This window comes from Lutra lutra, chromosome 5 (genome assembly GCF_902655055.1).
Source record: "Lutra lutra chromosome 5, mLutLut1.2, whole genome shotgun sequence".
In the NCBI taxonomy this organism is placed as follows: domain Eukaryota; kingdom Metazoa; phylum Chordata; class Mammalia; order Carnivora; family Mustelidae; genus Lutra; species Lutra lutra.
In genome coordinates, this window is record NC_062282.1 from 106,381,706 (window position 1) to 106,403,267 (window position 21,562).

Consider the following 21,562-nt stretch of genomic DNA (forward strand, 5'->3'; position numbering starts at 1 on the left):
AGAATTCTCATGAAGAAAGAGTCTGGAATATCTCACTTCACAAGTATTCTGAATATGCTAAAGAATTTGATGTTTTAAAAATTGGTCCTCAAAAGAGATGTTTAACACAGGAAAACTATTAAATTTTAGTTAAAACTACTAGTCAAAAGTTTCCAAAGAAGGATAAAAATTAACTTTAAGACAATGACTGATAGGTATTTGTTTACATTTGCAAAGCTGCAGTTCCAAAGACCATCATTCAAAAAATTATACAGTATGGCAAATAATTACTGTAACTGGTTTAGAACACATTTAAGATAAATTATACCTTTTTGAAGTATCAAATTCTTTTACAGTTCAGAAGTACCTGAAGATTTATCTCCAGTTAATTGGTATAAAACACTAAATCTGACATTAACATTAATATAAGTTACAACAATATCTTGTTTCCTTCTGTGAAATCCTATGATGAGATCACCTCTAAGAGTATGGTAAAGCTTAATTTTAGATAGTAAGCCAATTTAAAAATATATATATATATAACACTCAAGAACACAGGTGAAAGAGGAAACCAGGTTAACAAACGGGACTTTTGGGGGTTGTGTTAAAAAAGTAAGTAGAAAAGTTTATGATGATATATCGTTTCACTGAAAATTGATTTGTACTGCAACTAACTCAGGAAACCTTTTTCTACATAAAGAAAACATTCATTCTAGTCCATCTAGAATGAATGGCATCTATAAACTAAAAATTCTTTAAAAGCCTTTCTGAGGTTAACAGAAATAGCTTGAAAAAAAAAAAAAAAAAAAAAAAAAAGACTGACCTGGAAATTTCACTCAGGGTTGTAACTCTGCAAGATTTATCTGAAACCAAGTAAGTTTCCGTATTTACACATTTTACTTAATCATGATGGTTGAATTGAATCTGTACCTATGTGAAAATGGCAATGCATTCTGAGTTGGTTCAGCCCTTGGCTCTGAGTTCTGTGTCACATCAGGTGTTCTTTCATCATCTGTTCCATTGATACTTTCTGGTGTTAAAGGAGACTGAAGATCCCCGCCTGCTGATTCCTTTAAAAAAAAAGGGGGTGGGGGAGGTAAGGGATAAAAGTGTTATACTTTCGTTAAAATATACAAGATAATCTTAAAGTTAAAAGTGACTCCAATGTATGCTTACTTACAAACTATATTTCCATTGAAATTTGAGTCAAAGAAGTAAAAAACTAAAATTTAAAGGAGAAATAATTTTTTAAAGCAAAGCAACTCATAAAAAATGACCTGCAGGGGCGCCTGGGTGGCTCAGTGGGTTAAAGCCTCTGCCTTCGGCTCAGGTCATGATCCCAGGGTCCTGGGATCGAGCCCCACATCGGGCTCTCTGTTCAGCAGGGAGCCTGCTTCCCTTCCTCTCTCTGCCTACCTGTGATCTCTGTTAGATAGATAAAATCTTTAAAAAAAAAAAAAAAAAAAAGAAAATGACCTGCAACAATACAATTTAGAAATGCAGTTTCAGGGGGCACTTGGGTGGCTCAGTGGGTTAAGCCTCTGCCTACGGCTCAGGTCATGATCTCAGGGTCCTGGGATCGAGCCCCGCATCGCATCAGGCTCTCTGCTCAGCAGGGAACCTGCTTCCCGCCCCCCCTGCCTCTCTGCCTACTTGTGGTCTTTGTCTGTCAAATAAATAAATAAATAAATCTTGGGAAGAAAAAAAAAAAAAGAAATGCAGTTTCAAAGAACTGAAGAACTTTTGGGTTCATAAAGCAACCAACTAGTTGGTTAGAATAAAACATATTCAAAAAATTACTTAAGAAAAGCCAGAACAAAAATGCAAGAAAATGTGATTTTACTTGGGAAGGTAAGAAGGCAAAGGGAAGAATGAAATCTCCAACAAGTTTTAATTTTTATCTGCCCTACTTTTCAATTCCGGAGTTATCTACAAAAGCAGCCAGAAATCCCTCTGTAACATATACAGAGGTAGTATATTTCAGCTTGAATAATGGAATTATTTTTCTTCACAAAATTTCCTGTCTTATTTCTACTTTTAATTATGTTTTGTCTATCAAGGTGAATTTAATTTGTTCCTCTAGAAAATAAGTGGAATTTAAAATGAAGCCCAAGCTGACACTTATTATTTGGATCTGAATTTGGTATTAGTAGAGATCAGAACTGAAGGGTCATCAGATAAACCCGTTAACCAGGTGAGGTCCTAGCATCAGATGATTTACATGCAGCTTTGTGGACCCCCTGTGATCTCTGGACACTAAAACTTCACAATTGAAATATTAGGCTATGGTAAAGAAGAAAAAGAAAACATCAGTGTCCAATAGGAGAGTGGGTAGGTATGGTCATAATCTGCCAACCTGAAAGAATACAGAATTTTTTTCAAATAAAAACAAGAGGGGGTAGATAGCTCAGCTGGTGGAGCATGCAACTCTTGATCTCAAGGTCCTGAGTTTGAGCTCCACACTGGGAATAGAGCTTACTTAAAAAAAAAAAGAAAGAAAAATATGTGTAATACAGGAAAATGCTTATATAAAAACATGAGCATATAAGGAGTTGTCTTAGATTATGATAATTTAAATATTTTACACAAAAATAATGCACATAGAGAAATGCTAGGAAGGAATATAGAAAATATTAATGTGGTGAATAACTTTCTTTTGGAGGTTTCTGGTTTTAAATTATATGTATTTTATCTCACATTTAAATATATTTTTTTAAAGATTTTATTTACTTATTGGACAGAGAGATCACAAGTAGGCAGAGAGGCAGGCAGAGAGAGAGGAGGAAGCAGGCTCCCCGCTGAGCAGGGAGCCCGATGCGGGGCTCGATCTCAGGACCTTGGGATCATAACCCGAGCCGAAGGCAGAGGCTTAACCCACTGAGCCACCCAGGAGCCCCTCACATTTAAATATTTTAACTAATTATACCATAATGCTGTAAATTATACAAGTATTAAAGGTCAAAAAGACTACTTTCTTGATTCTACCTTATCACTTAATTATTGTTCAATTATTAATGGAACCTATTTTGACCTTTGTTTCTTTAAAAAATTTTCTCCTAAATCCTCTTTGTTTCAAATAACTGACAGTCAATGCATGAATAAGGTTTACTGTACAATGTGACAACAAAAAATGGGAACGATATCTCAAGTGGCTATTTCAAGGTCAATTATGGACCATATCAATTAACCAGAAAAAGTTGAAGCAGCAAGAAGAAAAAAATCAGGGCTATTTCTCTTCAAGAAAGACCAAACCAAACTTAAATAATCAAGGTGGACTGTCCAATCAGTTGAACAGTAAGTTGGATTCAGTGGAAATAAGAACAGAAACAAATTACCTTGTGTTTTGTTTTTTTTTTTTAAGATTTTATTTATTTTATTTGAGAGAGAGACAGAGAAAGAGAGAGCACCACCAGGGCAGAGGGGGCGAGGGAAAGGGAGAACAAGACTCCCCACCTAGCAGGGAATCTGACATGGGGCTTGATCCTAGAACCCTGGGATCATGACCTGAGCCAAAGGCAAATGCTTAACCGAATGAGCCACCTAGGTGCCCCACAATTACCTTGTTAACCTAAGAGGGCATAACCAGCGTTAGTAACTAAGGATTCACTTGGAGATTTGCTAGAATTGATTGATAAGAGTGTGAGGGACAAAAGTAGATTAGGATTAAGAGAGAGAGAGAGAGGTTCTGCTTCCCACTGCTTTCTGGGGGGAAATGGGGGTTTTGGTGCATGGATCTTGGGGAGGCTAAGAATGTTGATGCTACTGAAGTGGGAAGACCATTTGAGATGCAGGCTAGGAAGGAAAGAAGGAAGGAGAAGAAGAAAGGTATAGAAGGTATAGAAGTAACAACAATTCCAGTATGGTAACTCAACAAGCCTTCCATCAGAAAACTTGAATATTAGCTAGATTTAAATAAAGGCATGTTTTGTTACCCTATACATTACATCTGAAATGAAAACAAAATGCCCAGAGCGTGTTTTATTTAAAGCAGTTAAAAATAAAATTAGTATTTGCTCCTAAGAGAGTTACAACAATACATAAGAGCATAAAAGGAAAATGAAACTTCTTTGACTTCTAACTACCACACAGGCAGTCAAAAGCATTCTGTGAGACCTTCCAGGAACTTCATGTATGTTATAAGTAACACAGTGAAAGTTGTTTTATTTAATGTATTCCAAACATTGAGTTCTTTTTCAAACTAAATTTTGCGTAATTTCTTAAACATTCAACTTCAGTTATTACTATAAAAAAAAACCTTATATAAAGTCAACATTTTATATCTTTAATTCAAACATTAAAATAAAAAAAATTGGAGATATATTAGACACAAGTTTTTGAAAGGAAAATAAAGATGGTTTGTCTTTAGAAAGACATTCTTAAGCTAAAATGGTTAATAGCCATTTTAAGGAAAAATATTATTAAACAATACTCTCTCTGATACATAGGTGTATATGTATATATATATACCAAAGTTGATAAGAAAAATGAAAAATATGAAACATAAAATATATATAAATATAAATAATATTAAAAAAGCACATGTAAGATTCAGGAGTTGCTTCTTAAGAATTCTCTCTCTACTCATTTATGAAGTGGCAGGAAAGCTAAAAATAAAACAAACCAATAAAAAAAACAACAAAAAAGAAATGCCACAAAAGGAAACATTCTGAATCCCATGGAAAAGAAATGAGCCGGGCCCTCCCTCCAGGCCTTCACCCAGCTCCTTTCTGGTATTTGTACTGTAGCAGGAGAGTGGGAGGGAAGGATGTGGCAGCAGTGCCCTTTCCCCATTAGACCAAATACCACCAACACCTTCCACTGAATTCCAGTAAAGCCTAAAATTAAAATTCCTGTTACAGTTCCATCCTTTCTGACTTAAGGAAAACAGGGCTTCTTCTCTTTATCATTTAATAAACATTCAAAGAAGACTTATTCTATTTCAGTCTTTTCTATTTAAATGAGGATGAGAACACTCTTTTCTGGGCAGAGGCTCAGACAGGAAGGACCTTATGATTTTCAGTTCCTATGGCTGTGGATATTGAAAGAAATGCCAGGGAAGAGACACAGGGAAGAACAAAAGGATACATAAAAAGGAAGGTGAGGCTGAGATCAAATGTCTACTACTGCTATAAGCCATTCCCCATACCCGGTCACCACTTGTGAAATCTCACTTTCTGACAACCACAGAAATTCTTTGTAACGTGACTCTAGATTAACTCCTGCTCTTCCTTCCCTGTGTGAAATGTAACTTGACTGAGGCACAGTGCTAGTGGGTTAACCTCTATTCGGCATATTTTTGTACCAGCTACATGAAATGCTTACCAAGAATCAGCTGTATCTGTCCCAAGCACATTTATGCCAATTGTATTTATAGAATTATATAGCTGAATTAAATATTACGCAAACTAATAAAGTCTGAATGCAAAGCTAGAGTGGTTATTTTGATGAAAACCAGACCACATGCTTTGAAGCAACTAAAAAGTAAATGGCTAGAAAATAAAATCTACAACTAACAGAAACATAACAGGAAAATCTACCGTCACACTCAGCTGTCTTTGCAAGTGACTAAGGGTTAGCTCTACTTAAAGTAAAAGAGAAACAGGAAATTGTAGACAATTAATATGATTTACATAAGAAAGAGAACATGGAATTCCAATCAACAGATTCATATTCAAAGAGAAAGTTTCAGCTTTAAATAAAAATAATGGTGAATACATAAAACATAGTATTATTGAATTTTAATTTATAAACTGATTCTTTAAAGACTCCTTTCCATTAGCTGACTTTCTTGATTAACTCATCAACCACTAGTTTTGATTCCAACAGGTAAGAGGTGTTGTACATCCTCCTGTCCTCTCAACCTAACCCATACCCTTCCCACTTGCTTTCCAACCTGGTATCTCTTGGCCCTCTGCCATTCTGTGACTTTGTCAGGTGGGATCTGGCTTTATTCCTCTCCATGGTCAGTCTATAGCAGAAAGCCAATCACCTTAATTATATTCTAATTAGCATTTGGGGCCTGCCTTCCACAACCATTTTGCCAATTTCTAATTCCTATCAACTGAACCATCATTCCATATTCTTATGTGCCCAAGCTACCAAGTGCAATGAGAGAAAACACTGTTAAACAGGCTGACTAGCGTCATGAAAGTAATTCTGAGCCCTGCCGACTAATCTTTAATTTTACTTACTACTCCCACTTGACTCTTCTTTTTTTACTTTACCTAACAGCTGTTCCAAATCTGTGTTCAAACCCTCTCTCTCTTCAGCTGTTTTTTCCTCTCAGTAAATGACCTAAGTCTTCCTTCAGAGAAAAGAGAAATAAACTGGCAAGGACTTCCTCAGGCTTCCTCCTATCTGTATCTGAATATATTTTTATCCTTCCCTCCTGTCTCAGATAAAGAAGTAGCTCATTTGTTTCCATCCTCCTCCCTCACAATATTACCTTCTTTTGCATAATGTTCCATCAATGACTCCCTTCCTTCTATTCTTCTCCTTCTCCTTTACTCATTCCTTACGTTTAAAATCTTTTGCAACTCACTCCCACACACACATTCTATGAAAAAAATATATTCTTAGCATTACACCCCCTGAGATTATCATGTTAAACTCTTATTCTCCTCACGCAAAAGAAAATAATATTTGTGACCATATTCTCACTACCAAACATTTCTGTCTCAAGAACAGCCCAAAGTCACTAACTCTACTTCCTTTCATTCTAGAAACTAATTCACATTGCTCTTCTTTACCAACAGTCCACCTGTAACTACCAGTGCACTTCAGTTTGTTAGGTTTGAAGTTCTCTTAAGTCTCATCCTTTGGAAGACCCCCCAACACTGCCACATCACTGCCTCCAAATTATAAAGCTCTTCTCTTGACTTCTGTGCTAACGTTTTCTGCTGCTTCATTTCCTACCATTTTACCGTGTCTTTCCCTATATCTTCCTCAAATTTAAGTGACAATTTCCAAGTGACAATTTCTGACCCTGTCTTCCCCTCTCTTCCCATTCTATTTTCTTTCTGGATGATATCATTCTCTCCTATAACTTTAACTACTACTCATTTGTTGATGACTCTTGAGACTTACTTCCGATTCATAATTTCCAACTATCTACAGGACATATCCCCCTGCTTCATTAGGATATAAATTCAGTATCTGAAGTAGAAATCCTCTCCTTAAGTTCATACTACAAACCAACAATAGAAGTTTCAAAAACAGGGGTGTCTAGTTGGCTCAGTCATTAAGTGTCTGCCTTCAGCTCAGGTCATGATCCCAGGGTCCTGGGATGGAGCCCCACATCGGGCTCCCTGCTCGGTGGGAAGCCTGCTTCTCCCTCTGCCCCTGCTTATGTTTCCTCTCTCACTGTGTCTCTGTCAAATAAATAAATAAAATCTTAAAAAAAAAAAAAGAATTCTCAAAAACATCTTGCTCCTCCTTTACCAGCCTCCCTCACCAATCCTTCAACTCCTGTATTTCTTCCAAGTTCAGTCAATTTCACCACTGTTAGGCCTAGTCTCTCCTCTCTATTCTCACTGCCAGCATCTAGTAGGTATATCCAATAGAGAAATGGATAAACACTCCACTGGGACAACTAACAGGATTAGAGCATCTTAAGTCCACTGTCCTTACTTTGGACAGCAAACAATAATATCCAGAGAATTCTAGTGAACGTTTCCTGAGATTGTAAAAGTTGTTTTGAGGTATCTGGTTTAGTAAAGCCACATTTGTTATGTGATACTAAGAAAGTATCACATTAATTTATAGGCATTCACTAATTCTAATGGTATATTAGTGGGTTAGATATATAACTAATATAGTTCAAGGTAGTAACACTTAGCTAATAAGGACCACCTTTCAAAAAAATCCATTTATATCAAGTGATACCCTTGGAATAGAAAATCTAAAACATTTAAAGATTAAACTTGAAATGTCCAAAGAGATCATATAGTTCAAAATTCTGACCTTACAGATTTAAGACCTACTACACCCAGGCAAGTCAACTCATTTGCCTAAGATCAGCTGACTAGCAAACAGCTAGTCACAGAGAAACTAACAATCAGTTAAAATAAAGCAGTGCCTCATTTGAATAAATGCAATTTCTCTTTAATTTGAACATTAAAAAATTATGGTATTTGTAACAAAGCTAAAGAGGCTTTGCTCCTTTGAATACACACACATGTTTTACTTTTCCTATAAAGTAAATTTTTAAAACTCTTTAGAAAAAAACTAGCCTAAATATAGATTAAGAGAGCTACAATATATCCAGTTTATATGGAGAAAAAATCGATAACTTGTGTTTGACTACAAACAACCATTGGAGTAAATACTTCATTCAACTTAGAAGTCTTAGTCAAATGACTAAAACTTATTTTTTTCTAAACTCCAATGAAGAAAAAATTGCATTATATGTATTTGATTATCTAGCCCCTTTTTCTTCAATGTGCATTCTGAGGAAAGCACTTAAGTCAAATACAGTTTTTTTTCCCTTTGCACTCGGTAAGAAACTTCATATTTAAAGCCAATCATCACTCTTGGTTCTATATCAAGTTGACTATTTAAAAGATTCCCATGGAAACACAAGAACATAAGATCTCCAACAGAGAAACAGTTCTAAGTTAATGTGTATTAATTAAAGAAGAACATGGAACAAAGTAACAACTAATACACGATTCAACTTATTCTTAGAGATGTTATCTTGATCAAGACAAAATAAAGACTATCTGACATGACCACGCATTTTATCAAGAGTACAATCTTAGCTCAAGAGTTTAAGAATGAGGAAGTGGCTAACTTGGCCCTCAATGCCAGACTCTCTTCATCACATGTTTAGGGACGTGAACAGTTTGTCTACAGCACTACTTCTCAAAGTGGGATCCCCAGATCAAGCATCAGCATCTCCCGGAACCCTGCCAGTAATGCAAATTCTTAAGACCAAACTCAGGCCTACTAAATCAGAAATGCCACGAGTGGGACCCAGCATTTGTATTTTAACAAGTTTTTGAGGTTACTCTGATGCAGGTTTTACTCAGTTAAGACACCTTTATCTTTCTAAGTAACGATGATGTGCCAGACACTATGTCAAGGCTTCACATCATCATCTTCAGCAGCACAACCACAACACCAACAACAGCTGTTAACATTGACGATTTATTCTACTCTAAGCACTTTATAATCCTCATTTAATTCTCACAATAACACTATAAAGGAGATACGATTTTTTTAAAATTTATTTTAATTCAGTATAGCTAACATAGAGTGTTATATTAGTTTCAGGAGACACTGTTCTTATTCTTTTATAAATTTTTTTTTAAATGGTATCTTGCTTAAATTAAAAATAAAACAAAACAAAAAGAACTAGTAAGAGTTAGAGCCCATATTCAAAGCCAGGCTCTAAAGCCTGTATTAGTGCCACTGTTGTATGACATCGTCATTATCATTCTTACCCTCCAACAATCCCATAGCCTCAGTAATGTAATCCCCACAATACAGATGTATAAAGAGAGTGGGTTAAGCCATGTTCCCAAGACCAAATAGTGATAAAAAATAATTTATATCTAAGTCTGTTTGAAAACCCATACTCTTAACCGGTCTGTTATCCCTCCTAAATAATAACAAAAGCTATGACTGACTGAATGCCTACTGGTATCAATTTTTCTATTAAACCTCTTGATGCCCTTGCTGAATTCCTTAGTAATACGCTATACTTCAGGCAGAGGGTTAATTTAGCAGATTGGGTTAAACCAAGGAGAATCAAGCTCTGCTCTCAAGCAGAGTAGAATCAGAGTGGCCAGCAGTCATACATTTCAAACTGAAACAGAAATATTAATGACATCTGTAAAGGACTGTCACAAAAGGGGAAGGGGAGAAAACAAATGAAAATAAATGTATTTTTTAACTATTACTGTTGGCTTCTGTACATTAAATTAGCATTCAGACTTCAATGCTTTGAAAAGATACCTTAGGATCAGTATATTTTGGCTCTCAGATACTGCTGAACTTAGAATATTTTTTTATTCCTTATATTTAACAGTATTTTCCATATATAAACATCTTGGATATATTCTTTTGATGAAAGTCAAGACTTAAAGACATCCCTTCCACCAAAGAGGAGGAGGGATCTTACCGGCGACATGTTCACAGTTAATTAAACAAAAACAAGTTATGATCAGAGAAACAGGAACTAAGTACAATGGACAAATGCGATCCATTGTAATTTTATCAGAGTCCTTTCCATATTCTCTATAGCATGTGCTACAACATCCTCTTAAAACGCTGGACTCATTCACCTGAAGAATGAGCGCTCCAAACATGCACTGGTACTAAATTTTACATATGTTTTTATGAAAAGTATCACCATGCTACCATAGCACTTAGAGAAGATAGCATCAAGGGAAGTTCCAAAAATGATCATGTTATTCCGGGTCACTGCAAGTGTGGAGGAAGCGTAATGGAGCTTTGGCTTCGATCCAGAGTACACCTTTAGTCTATGAGGAAATACATACTTTACACATATTTAACAGAGCTCTCCTTTCCTTTAAAAAAACAAAAACAGAAAAAAAACCCAAAACTCTGTATACCAGGAGGGGTTACCAAATAGAGATGGGTGCCACGGGTGAGGAGGAAGGTAAAGAGCAAAAAGTGTTCAAAAATGCCTTGTCACTAAATTCCCAGGCAATTCCTGTTCACTTTCTCAAGTAGTGTTATGGAACTCTGCTACTATACTGTCATTCCAGAGAAACATTTGTAATATCTGATTCCTCCTTTTCATATAAGCCTGCAGCACACTTCAACTGCTATAGAGAACCCAGCACAAAGCTGAACCCTGTCCTTACGACTCAAACTGAAATAAAAATTTTTAGAAAAGCCTATTAAAAAGCAGAATCATACAATGTGTATTAAAACCTTTGTAAAAGCACTGAAATATAAGTATTTATTGAACTTTACTTGGAGATCTAACTAATTTCCAACTAAAGAAAGATTATGATGGGCAAGTCACAGTTATTTAGTCAATTGTTAAAGGAAAAAACAGTATGTGTATGAAACCTATAACATTGGGTCTTGGTGCTAAGTGTAAAGAAAGCTGTTCCAACTGTCAGATTTAAGTATACTTAAAATCAAGTATAACAAACTACTATTTTTTTCCATATATTTGATGTTTTGACATCTTCAAAAAATAAAAACTTCCCGGCTACCCAATTCTTAGAAGGGGGTGAGTAGGAACATGCCTTTGATATGCAAACTAACCAATCTAGACCTGTACCTCCCTCATCTGACCCACTGCACCCCAGGATGCAATATTCTTCTGCCTTCGTCATCCCAGGGCCAGCTACCAGGCAACAAGGGACTACCCTTATGAGTTTAGAGGCTACAGAAATCATTCAACCAGCCAAATTCTAAATTGTCTACCCTGCTCTGCCATTCCTGAGGAAACCTGAATACAGCTTTAGCCTCAACATTTCCTATACTCCTGCTTTCTGCCTCCTGACCACCATGAGCTTCTCTAAGCGGCCCTCAGATGTGTGCTATGTATGCCTCCCGTTACTAGAACCTGTGAGTACAATAAACTCTTATTTCCCTGAGCCTCTCCTCTGTCTCCTCTTGTGACTGACCATTACAGAATACAAAATAGGCCAATCTATGCTCTTACATATGACTGTTTTTAAGTTGTAGGCACATCAAATAAGCTAAGTTGTAATTACTGAACAGATTTCCCCCCAGATTCTTGCAGACCTTGGCATATAGGAAAGAAATCTTTCTCCACTAGTATAGATTAACTGAAGGGTACATTTCTACGTCCACCTTGGAAACCACTATAATTTTGCCATTATCTTCCTAAATTTAACCCTGGCACAAAGGACACCATCTGAAATGAACAAGGCTCAAAAATAAGAACAGAAATTAAATACCCACCTGTGAAGGTGTACTGGTAAGTTCCATCTTTTCCTGTGATTTCTCCTTTGCTAGTCGAGCAGCTTCTTTAAATTCCTGAAACTTTTCTGCAAACTGAACGTATAAAGACTATATACATTAACCAAATAAAATAAATATAGGTCTCAGTGCCCACTTTTACCTTGGTTTTCTTTCATTTTCTGAATTACTGACTCTTACACAAGCAACCTAGCCCCCAAATCAATTACAAGTGCAATATGAAAATGAAGGTTAAAAAAAACTAATACCAAACACTTGTTTTTACACTATCACACTATCTACTACTCGGACTCATTGCATCGAAAAACATCACAATGTAATTAAGTTAGAACTGGGTGTCAGCAAGCTTACCTATGTCCTTTCTTGGTTGGTCAGATATACTTTATTAAGACCAAGGGGCAGACTATAGGATATGAGTGGAATCAGGAAGGATTAATATACTTGGCTTATAATGGAGAAAACTGAATCTTTTAGGTATTTACTCATAAACATCTCAGTATTTAGAGCTTGGCTTTTAACTTTTACTAGAATATAAACTCCTGTATTATGTAAGGCATTTTATTTTCAACAATACAAATAGCAACATATAATATTATCATTAAATGACATTACTAAAACTTCTTCTCCAAAGATTCCTAAACAGCTAATGTACTGTGGCAGAGAGGAAAAACATTCTGCAAAGGTCTTTAATGTTGGAAAGAACAGCAAAAAACAAAAAGAACAAAAAAAAAAAAAACCCAAAAAACAACTACAGTACATGAAATGCTAATTCTTATGAACTCATAGTAATCTAGAAATGTCAGGGCCACAGAGAGTATCTATTTTGGTTTTGGAAGCAGAAACTAGTCTACCACTATTCTCAGAAGGAGTAAGTTAAGGCTACAGAATAACCAAATTAAAAAAATAAAATATCTCACATAACTTAAAACACCTGCTAGAATTGGTAATAAAAATCTGAAATTATAGTTCCCTCCTCAAATCCCCATAAGCCAACCCTGATTTCATTTCTCTTTTGGGAAAGAAAACTTTGGAAGGAGAGGTCATGATATTCTGGCCTGTATTGGGGACTTAGAGGAAGGTCAAAATTAAAATTGTCATTACAGCTTTCCTTCTCAAACTTGTCCCCACCACCTAGAACTTGTAAATCAGGGAACTGAATCTATATTAGTATGCTTCTCCTTTTCAAAGTGAGGAGATACTCTGTGCAATTAATCTGAACATAAAGCTAAAAAGGTCTCATTCACACTGGTGTAAATGAAATAAAAACAAAACCATTATTAGTCTTCATGTAATTTGAAGTTTTTCTTACACTCATCAAGCATTACAAAGTAGTAAATGTTTAAAAGCCTTTCAAACTTCATAAAGGCTCACACTATTGCTAGTTTTTATCAACTCGGGTTCCATGGTAATAAAATACAACTTAGTAAGCTCTCTAATAATCCAAGCATAGTTGCAATTTTCTTTATACATCAGCCTTAGGACACCAAATATTTCTCTCAATGCTGCTACTCCCCCTTATTTTGAGAGACCTTTGTCTAGAATTGCCTTCAGAACTTACTCAAAACCCTTATAATGCTTTGATTCATTTGCAGTTTTTAATAATAAAATAAGCCAGACTAATTACATGCTTGCTTCATTTATGTGAAAAATTATAAACTCCTTGGGGTCCCCCATTGTCTACAAAGCAGCAATACTGGTCTCTAACGTAGCTTTTTGTCATCTTTCAACAAAAACATTCTGAAGAGACTGATCATATAAACCCTTGAAGCCAAGTCTAGTGAATAAATAAACTAGATTTCAAGAGCTAATGTCAATCCTCCTTCACAATACCAGGAATCACTACCAGTAAGGCTGGTCAAAAGTATATGTTAACTTTAAAGAGGAAAAATACAATTCTTAAAATAGAAAAACCACTCCCAGAAAAAAGATCAAATGAAAGAATATGGTATAATTGACAGGATTTAATAAACCATTACTTTACCACATTAGCTAGCTGACCAGTATACCTCAAAGATGTGACAATAACTTAATTTGTAGCCCAAATTACTTAGACTCCAAAATCATTTTATCTAAGTTTGAGAAATTAATCCACAATTTAGCTCCTGTGTTGTTAGGAAGTTTAGCAACTGTAAGCTAATTATAGTTTTAACTTTTTTTGGCTATAGACTTTAACAGACAATCCCAAAAGAAAGTTCCAAAAAGCTTCCACCTGAGTAATGGTAAAAGTATTAGAATAAATGTGTAATTTCCTAAGGGGATTTTTTACAGAGTGTCAATGCTCAGCTGGATGCCTGTGTCCTTGTTATACTGAAAAGACTTTGAATCTCTTACCTTTACTACAGCTCAAGAAAATGTATTTAGAGAATACAATGGGTGTAACAGAAACCAAATCAGTTAACACCTGTTCATTTTAATCATCCTATTAGGGATGGACTTAGAATCATGAAGGCAAAAGTTAAAATATCCTTAAAAGTGGTCTCTAAACTATAATTTATATCAAAAAGATAACAAAAACATTTGAAAACACCAGGGTTAAGGAATGTCTACAACCAAAACAAATGGAAACAAAGATTACTTTAATTACTAAGCTAAATATATGCTTGAGTCAATAAATACAAAAAAGTAACATGGTTTTTAAAAGAACTCATGTAAGAATCTGAATGATTTCTATAATGAATAGCTTACGGTTTAATGTAAACATGAACTGTGTGTATCTTCCAGAGCCTGATGACCCTGAACTTGAACAAATGCAGTCCCCAAAAGGGACCAGATCCTGTGTATACCAAATTCTATGTAAAATGTGCCAAGTGCAGTGTTATCCTTTTATGAAAGGCTTGAAAGAGAGAAGTTTAAAGCATAAATCTTTGGGTCCGGAGAGCACAAAAGTGAGTAATTCTCATCACCTTAATCATCTTCTTATCCTGGGACAGTTTCCTTTTCCTTACATACTTTCTGTGTGACACCCACAAGATTTCAAGACACTGGTGGTATGAACACTGCATGCTACTGCTCATAAACAGGATAACAGCTTTACCTGCAATATTTATCAGCCTGTTGATGTTCTGTATTTTACCAGCCTCTGGCCACAGTAATTCACTTGGTCATTATGTTCCAAGAATTCTTCATGTGTTTATTAGGTCTCATACTGCACTATATCAGAGAGTTGGGAGTAATTCTCACCCAGATAAAGCACCATTTTTCCTAAACAAAGTAATTTATACATGCCTACTATCATGTCAAAAAGCTGAAATCTTTATCACTATCAGCTTAAATTTCCATAGTTCAGAAGAGTTTGGTATTCACCTGCTTGCAGACCATCTCCACTAAGGGGGCTAATCCCTGAGTAAAGTCCATTCTGAACTGATAATCCCTAACTTCCCTGTTAAATGTCACACAGACCATTCACCACATAAATACCTCTCTGTCAATGGTGACCGTGTTTAAGGTGTACAATTAATTTTCCAATTGACAGTGGAATCCAATGATCTCTCACTTCTTGCTTTAAAGTCACTACAGTTGTTCTGAGAATATTAAACAAATTTCTCCTATATTTTATATTTTCTATTTGCTATTAAATATGTAAGACATCCAACTTGAAGATTTCCACCTGATCTTATGAGTTAACTTACTTTTGAAAGATGGTGCTCAGAGGAGAATCCCAGTCCATAAACAGTGTTTGCCCGGCTATCGGCCCACTGGCCAAACTTCTGAGATGTTTTAGTAAATGTCATGTTTGGGGTAATGGTGCTATTAATTATTGCCTGAAAAATAAAACAAGTATGAGTAACTAGCCAAAAACTAGCAAAAATTTAAACACAGGACGATTTAGTTTCATAAAAACTTAGGATTTCCAATGAGTCACAACATTAAATATATAAAGATAGCTATAGCAATAGTTTTTTTTTTAAATAAATCTTTTTAAATTAATTAATTAATTTTGCCAGAGAGAGAGAGAGAGAGAAGGTAGGGAGAGAGAGAGAGGTAGGGAGGGCCCGAGGGAGAAGCAGACTCTCCACCAGCCAATTAGGGAACCTGATGGAGAACTCAATCCCAGGACCTTGGGATTATGACTTGAGTTGAAGGCAGATGCTTAAATGACTGAGCCACCCCAGCACCTTAAAAATAGTTTTTAACATTATAAGTGATAGTGTAGAAATATGGTAACTAATTGAACTATAAATATGAGGGTACTCTACCAAAAGTTTCAACACTTTACAATCAAAGTAAGTTTTCCGATGATGCAAAAAATTTTACGGAATTTTTAGCGTCGTCATTTTCCTTCCTTTGAACATATAGAATCAGTATCTATTAACGCTGCTATTGATTGATTAAAAAAAAAAAGAAAAATACACCAAGGCTCCGTGTTCCCCATGACAGGTGGGCCTGGGGGGCCAACTATCTGAGTAATAGTTCCTGGAAGCACGTAGGCTTTAATATAGTTGTTTCTTTAAAAGTAGGGCCCTACCCTTCAAAGAAACTTTCAAAAATGAATACATCAACAGAACAAATTTTCTATTTGTATGCTAATTTTCTAAAATCCATAATCAAAAGTTTTCTTAAAGCTGACTTATTTAAATATATTATGACACAGTAAAGACTTTCAATCATTTAGTACTTTTTCCTTTACTCAAGGGAAAAACAAACCCCTAAATATATACTTTACTTCTCATAAAGTGGTAGATATTCATGATACAGAGAATCACTATCATTTCTGTTGAATACATAGTTTCCTAGAAAACTAGTATTTTAGTGTGTTATTAAATATTAATTTTGGTGATCTCTGTAATGAATTCCAACTATTAGTGTAACATACTAACTGAAGTATATTCCCTCTGCCAGGATTGCAAAAGTACAGAACCAGTCTTAGTTTAGTTGAATGCCCTCCAAAACCAAGATTACAAAATGATTCCAGTAATAATAATAAAGTTACCAAATTCATAAGCAGTCCTTTGGTGAACTACTAAATGTAGAATGAAAATCAAGCATTCTTAGAACAAAGCTAAAGCTACAGACCACGTGAACAGTATGAATATAAATATTCATGAGCTATGCACATACTGATGAAGTTGCAGTCATGAATGTATGACCCTTGTCCTACTAAAGAAGACAGTGAAAGAAAGAGTGGTCCCTTGCTTTCTGTCACAAACAGCAGATGTGTTAGCTGCTATGAGAGCCCTTACCCTTGATTAAGCATTTTTACCACTGACAAAATTTATATACTCATACCTCCTTTCTCTTCAGTTCAAAAGCTCCTTTTCCTAGCGTGTCATTTTAGGACTATGGGAAATGTGGCTAACAAGTGCTCTAACTTGCAGGGTGTCATGAAATGAAAGACTAAATGGAAAAGAATATATTAACAAATGGTAAGAAATGGAATAACAAAAGGTAAGGAATTTGGTTATGGAATCATTCGGTTAGCTTTTGGTCAGCTTTTTAAACTGAGTACCTATTAAATGCCTAGCACAATCCTAGAAACTTGAAATGTAACAACGAGATGCCATGTTTAAAGGTGGATTACAGTCTAAGGCAAGAAGAGCTGGTCAATGAACAAATAAATAAGTAGCTTACTAATTTAATTTCCGAGTGGTTAAGTGCTGTGAAGCCTCCAAGAATAGCATGTGATAGAGTCTGAGAGTCTCAAAGGCAAAGACTGGCAGGGACTATATTAGATTTGGTGGTCCTCAAGTGTTCCCTGATGAGAGTGTTTTTGAGCTGGAATTGGAGTGTTTTCAAAGACAGAAAGGCATTTTACATGTGATCCCCGTAACTCTCAATATGTGAGGGAGCAAGAGGTTTCTACAGGCATCGAAGAAAACAGATGCCTCTAAAACCCAGCTGCTACTGTCATAGATTTCCGTTTTAGCTATGTCAAGTGAACTTCCTTATGCTTTTAAGAGTTCCATTTTCACCCCCATTTTGAACCTCTCACCTCCACTTGTCCTGGGATTACTTGTACAGAGATTCTTTAATCACTGCAGAAAAACTTTAAAATGATAGATGACCCCACACTTTAAAAAAAATTATTCATTAGAATTCTTTGACTAGAGGGGCGCCTGGGTGGCTCAGTGGGTTAAGCCGCTGCCTTCGGCTCAGGTCATGATCTCAGGGTCCTGGGATCGAGTCCCACATCGGGCTCTCTGCCTTCCTCTCCGTCTACATGTGATCTCTCTCTGTCAAATAAATAAATAAAATCTTTGAAAAAAAAAAAAAAAAAAAGAATTCTTTGACTAGAATGCTTTGAACTGTTTGAATATGAATCCACTCAGAAGAAAAATCTTAGTTCTTTAAAATAAATTTGTCTCTCAATCCCAGAGTTCCTGTCTTTTCAAGGAAAAGAGGTAAAAATGCTGTGTCATTACAGATCATGGAGGGCCCTTATTCTGGCCCTCGGCCATGCTGATGTCTCCGCAGCTTGATTAGAAAACCTTTAAGCAAATGTTACATGCATAGTAAGGGCACTAAATGAGAACAAATAGACATTTTCTAATCAGGGGCACCTAAGGGCTGTCCAACTCATCATGCAGTACAGAAACAGAAGTGGGGGTAGGGGCAGAAAAACACTGAACCACAAGCAAACCATTACTGCTTATCAAAAAAACAACTACTCCAGCAGGGACTGCAGTAGCTACCAGCATCAGTTTTGTTTTTTTTTGTTGTTGTTGTTGTTGTTGTTTGTTTTTTTTTAAAAGATTTTATTTATTTGACAGAGAGAGATCACAAGTAGACAGAGAGGCAGGCAGAGAGAGAGAGAGAGAGAGAGAGGGAAGCAGGCTCCCCGCTGAGCAGACAGCCCAATGCGGGACCCGATCCCAGGACCCTGAGATCATGACCTGAGCCGAAGGCAGCGGCTTAACCCACTGAGCCACCCAGGCGCCCCCAGCATCAGTTTTAAAAAGTAACGAGAAAGCCTAAGTGCCACAGAGGGTAGATTTTGTTAGAATAAACAAAACAAAAACCTGTCCACAAGAGTTATTTAAGAGTCTAATGATTACAAGCTGCAAAGTATATTCAAAAACGGAAATGCCAGCAGCAATAGTTTCTTTTGCTTGAAAACGAAGAACACATGAGAGTTATTTAATCACATGGGACAAAGGAATTCTTCAGTTGAACTTATTCCATTTAAGTCTCCCGTCTAATAAAACGATGTCTTTTCTGTGGTTTGGGCCAAGAGGTAAACACAGATTGTAGAGAACTGAAAGTTCTACTCAGGGAAAAGAAATAAATTATTATTCTAGTGTCTGAGATCATAACAATTAAAATCAGATGATCTCATTCAACAGTTACAAAACATGACGGAATTCTTCTTCATTAAAGAAGTTTTATAGGGGCACTTGGGTGCAGTCAGTTAAGGGTCTGCCTTTGACTCAGGTCATGATCCCACAGTCCTGGGATCAAGTCCTGCATCAGGCTCCCTAATCAGTGGGGAGCCTGCTTCTCCATCTGCCTCTGCCCATCCCCTTCATCCTCTTTCTCTCTCTCAAATAAATAAATAAATCTTAAAAAAATTTTACAGAAATTAACTATTACTATTTCTCAAGTCTTTAAACCCTCCAAGTAAAAATGAAAGAGAATCAATTTTTTAAAAGATTTATTTATTTGAGAGACAGAAAGATAGAGATAAAGTGGGGTGAGCAGCAGAGGCGGAGGAAGAGAATCCTCAAACATACTCCCCACAGAGCAGGGAGCCCGCTGCAAGGCTCAATCCCGGGACCCATGAGATCTTGACCTGAGCCAAAATCAAGAGTTGGCCGCTCAACCGAGCCACCCAGGCGCCCTGAGAATCAATTATTCTAATAAATACACATTAGTCACTTAAGTACAAGATAAGGTGCAAACAGCCCTTGGAGTTCTGTCATCTAGTTAAGGAGATAATGAGTAAGCGCATGAAAAAACGAACTCAAAGTTGAACATCAAATTATCTTTTGTTCCCCAAAACTACTAGACGATACATAACCAATAGCTTAAAAATAGTAATAATAACAAAAAGAGTCAGTTTTTGCATACTGATTACTATGCACCCTTTTAGTGCTTTTGCCCAAGTTTATTTATTTAATCCTTAAACAATCCTGTGGTGTAATGATGTAGGTATTTTTATTAGTTCCTTTTTACAGACGAAGAAATGGAGGTGTGAAGACATTAAGTATCTTGTTCTAGTCACATGGCTAGTCAGCAATAGAGTAAAAACCAGACAGTCTGTGTCTCACAGTCTGTGCTTTCCACCCCCCTCCACAGTCTGTGCTCTTAAACCTAACACTGAACTGTTATAATTCCTGGGAGGTGAAAGGTCTCATGGCTTCAAAAAAGCTTAAAGGAGAGAATGGAGCCCTCATCTTTCTACATACATTATATCCAGAATCTGATGTCTGGTATTTCTGTGTCTTTCTGTGCTATTCAAAATTCACTGAGGAAAAAATGGAATTTCCCCCCTTTGAAAGGCATACTAACTACAAGACACAGATCAAAGCACTCTGAAGATATTAACTCATTTAAACCTTACTAACACAACTGAGGTGAGAACAATGAGGCTCAGAGAAATAATTTGCCCCAAATCAAACACTTAGTAGATGACAGAGGTGAGATATGAAACCCAGCAGCCTATGTTCTTAAACATGATACCATCTGCCTCTCCTAAAAATAAAAACTTAGGTCTGGTCCATATACTTCTCTTCAGAATAAGGGATGTCAGCTTTAATGGTGGCAGTGACCAGACTTCAAATCATTTAGAGATTGTGAATTGCCTACTGATCTACAGAAGTGTATCTGAAAAGAATTCTAGTTCCTCACCAGACTGTATGCACCAAAAGAGCAGAAAGTGTGTCCATTCTGTTTGCTATTAAATTTATAGCACCTCACATAATGCCTGACATGTAATAGATATGCAATTAATATTTATCAAAAAAACAAACTTAAAATGTGTAGAATATTTTGGTATGTAAATCAGAATATGGTGGTCAATCCAAGTAACTTAGTAGACAAAAAAATGTTTCTACCTTAAAAATGATCAACTTTGGTTTTTTAAAGTTAAGTCTTTAAAACTCAAAAGGAAATACTGTATTTTAATAAAGACAAAAGTCCTCTAAATGAAACAGAAAATGCTCTACTGCATAGAACAGCAAGATTATTTAAAGCAAATGTAACTTACCTTTGAGCCATCTAAACTGATTATCCTATACACATTTCTTGTGCTGTCATAGAAATAAGACACAGTAACTGCATGCTTGCTGGTGGGTACCCAGTTCTTCTTTGTGTTTGGGTCAATCTGGAAGACATGAGCTCGAGTGCTGAAGATGGGTTGTTCCCTATAGGGCAAAAAATAAAATGACAGATTGAGAGCAATTTTATTCCACTGGACAACAAAACACGAAAACTGTGAGGATGACTCCACTTAAGTCAAAACTCCCACAATGCCACAAAATAAGAGAAACACTGTTTCAAATCTGGAATATTCTAAGTTTTCAATCATAAGCTTCCTTAAAACAATTACAATCCATCCTCATTATTTGTAGACTCTATATTTGCAAATCTTCCTTCTCATTAAAATGTATTTGTAACTCCAAAATCAGTATTTGAGGTACCTTCTTAGTCTTTTGCAATGGAAAGATATGAACCACCTGACATGTGTTTCCATCTGAGGCTGATCAAGGAAACACTTAGC

General features: G+C 36.0%; 1 protein-coding gene across 1 annotated transcript in view; it reads right to left on the bottom strand.

The window, feature by feature from the left end:
- Nucleotides 1-21,562, bottom strand: part of HOMER1 (homer scaffold protein 1) — a 134,427-nt gene that overhangs the window by 62,044 nt on the left and 50,821 nt on the right. Inside the window, exons 2-5 of the mRNA XM_047730129.1 lie at nucleotides 21,050-21,206; nucleotides 15,537-15,668; nucleotides 11,890-11,982; nucleotides 910-1,049 (exon numbers count right to left, since the gene is read on the bottom strand). Coding sequence (XP_047586085.1) covers nucleotides 910-1,049; nucleotides 11,890-11,982; nucleotides 15,537-15,668; nucleotides 21,050-21,206 — 522 coding nt within the window. The remainder of the gene's footprint in view (nucleotides 1-909; nucleotides 1,050-11,889; nucleotides 11,983-15,536; nucleotides 15,669-21,049; nucleotides 21,207-21,562) is intronic.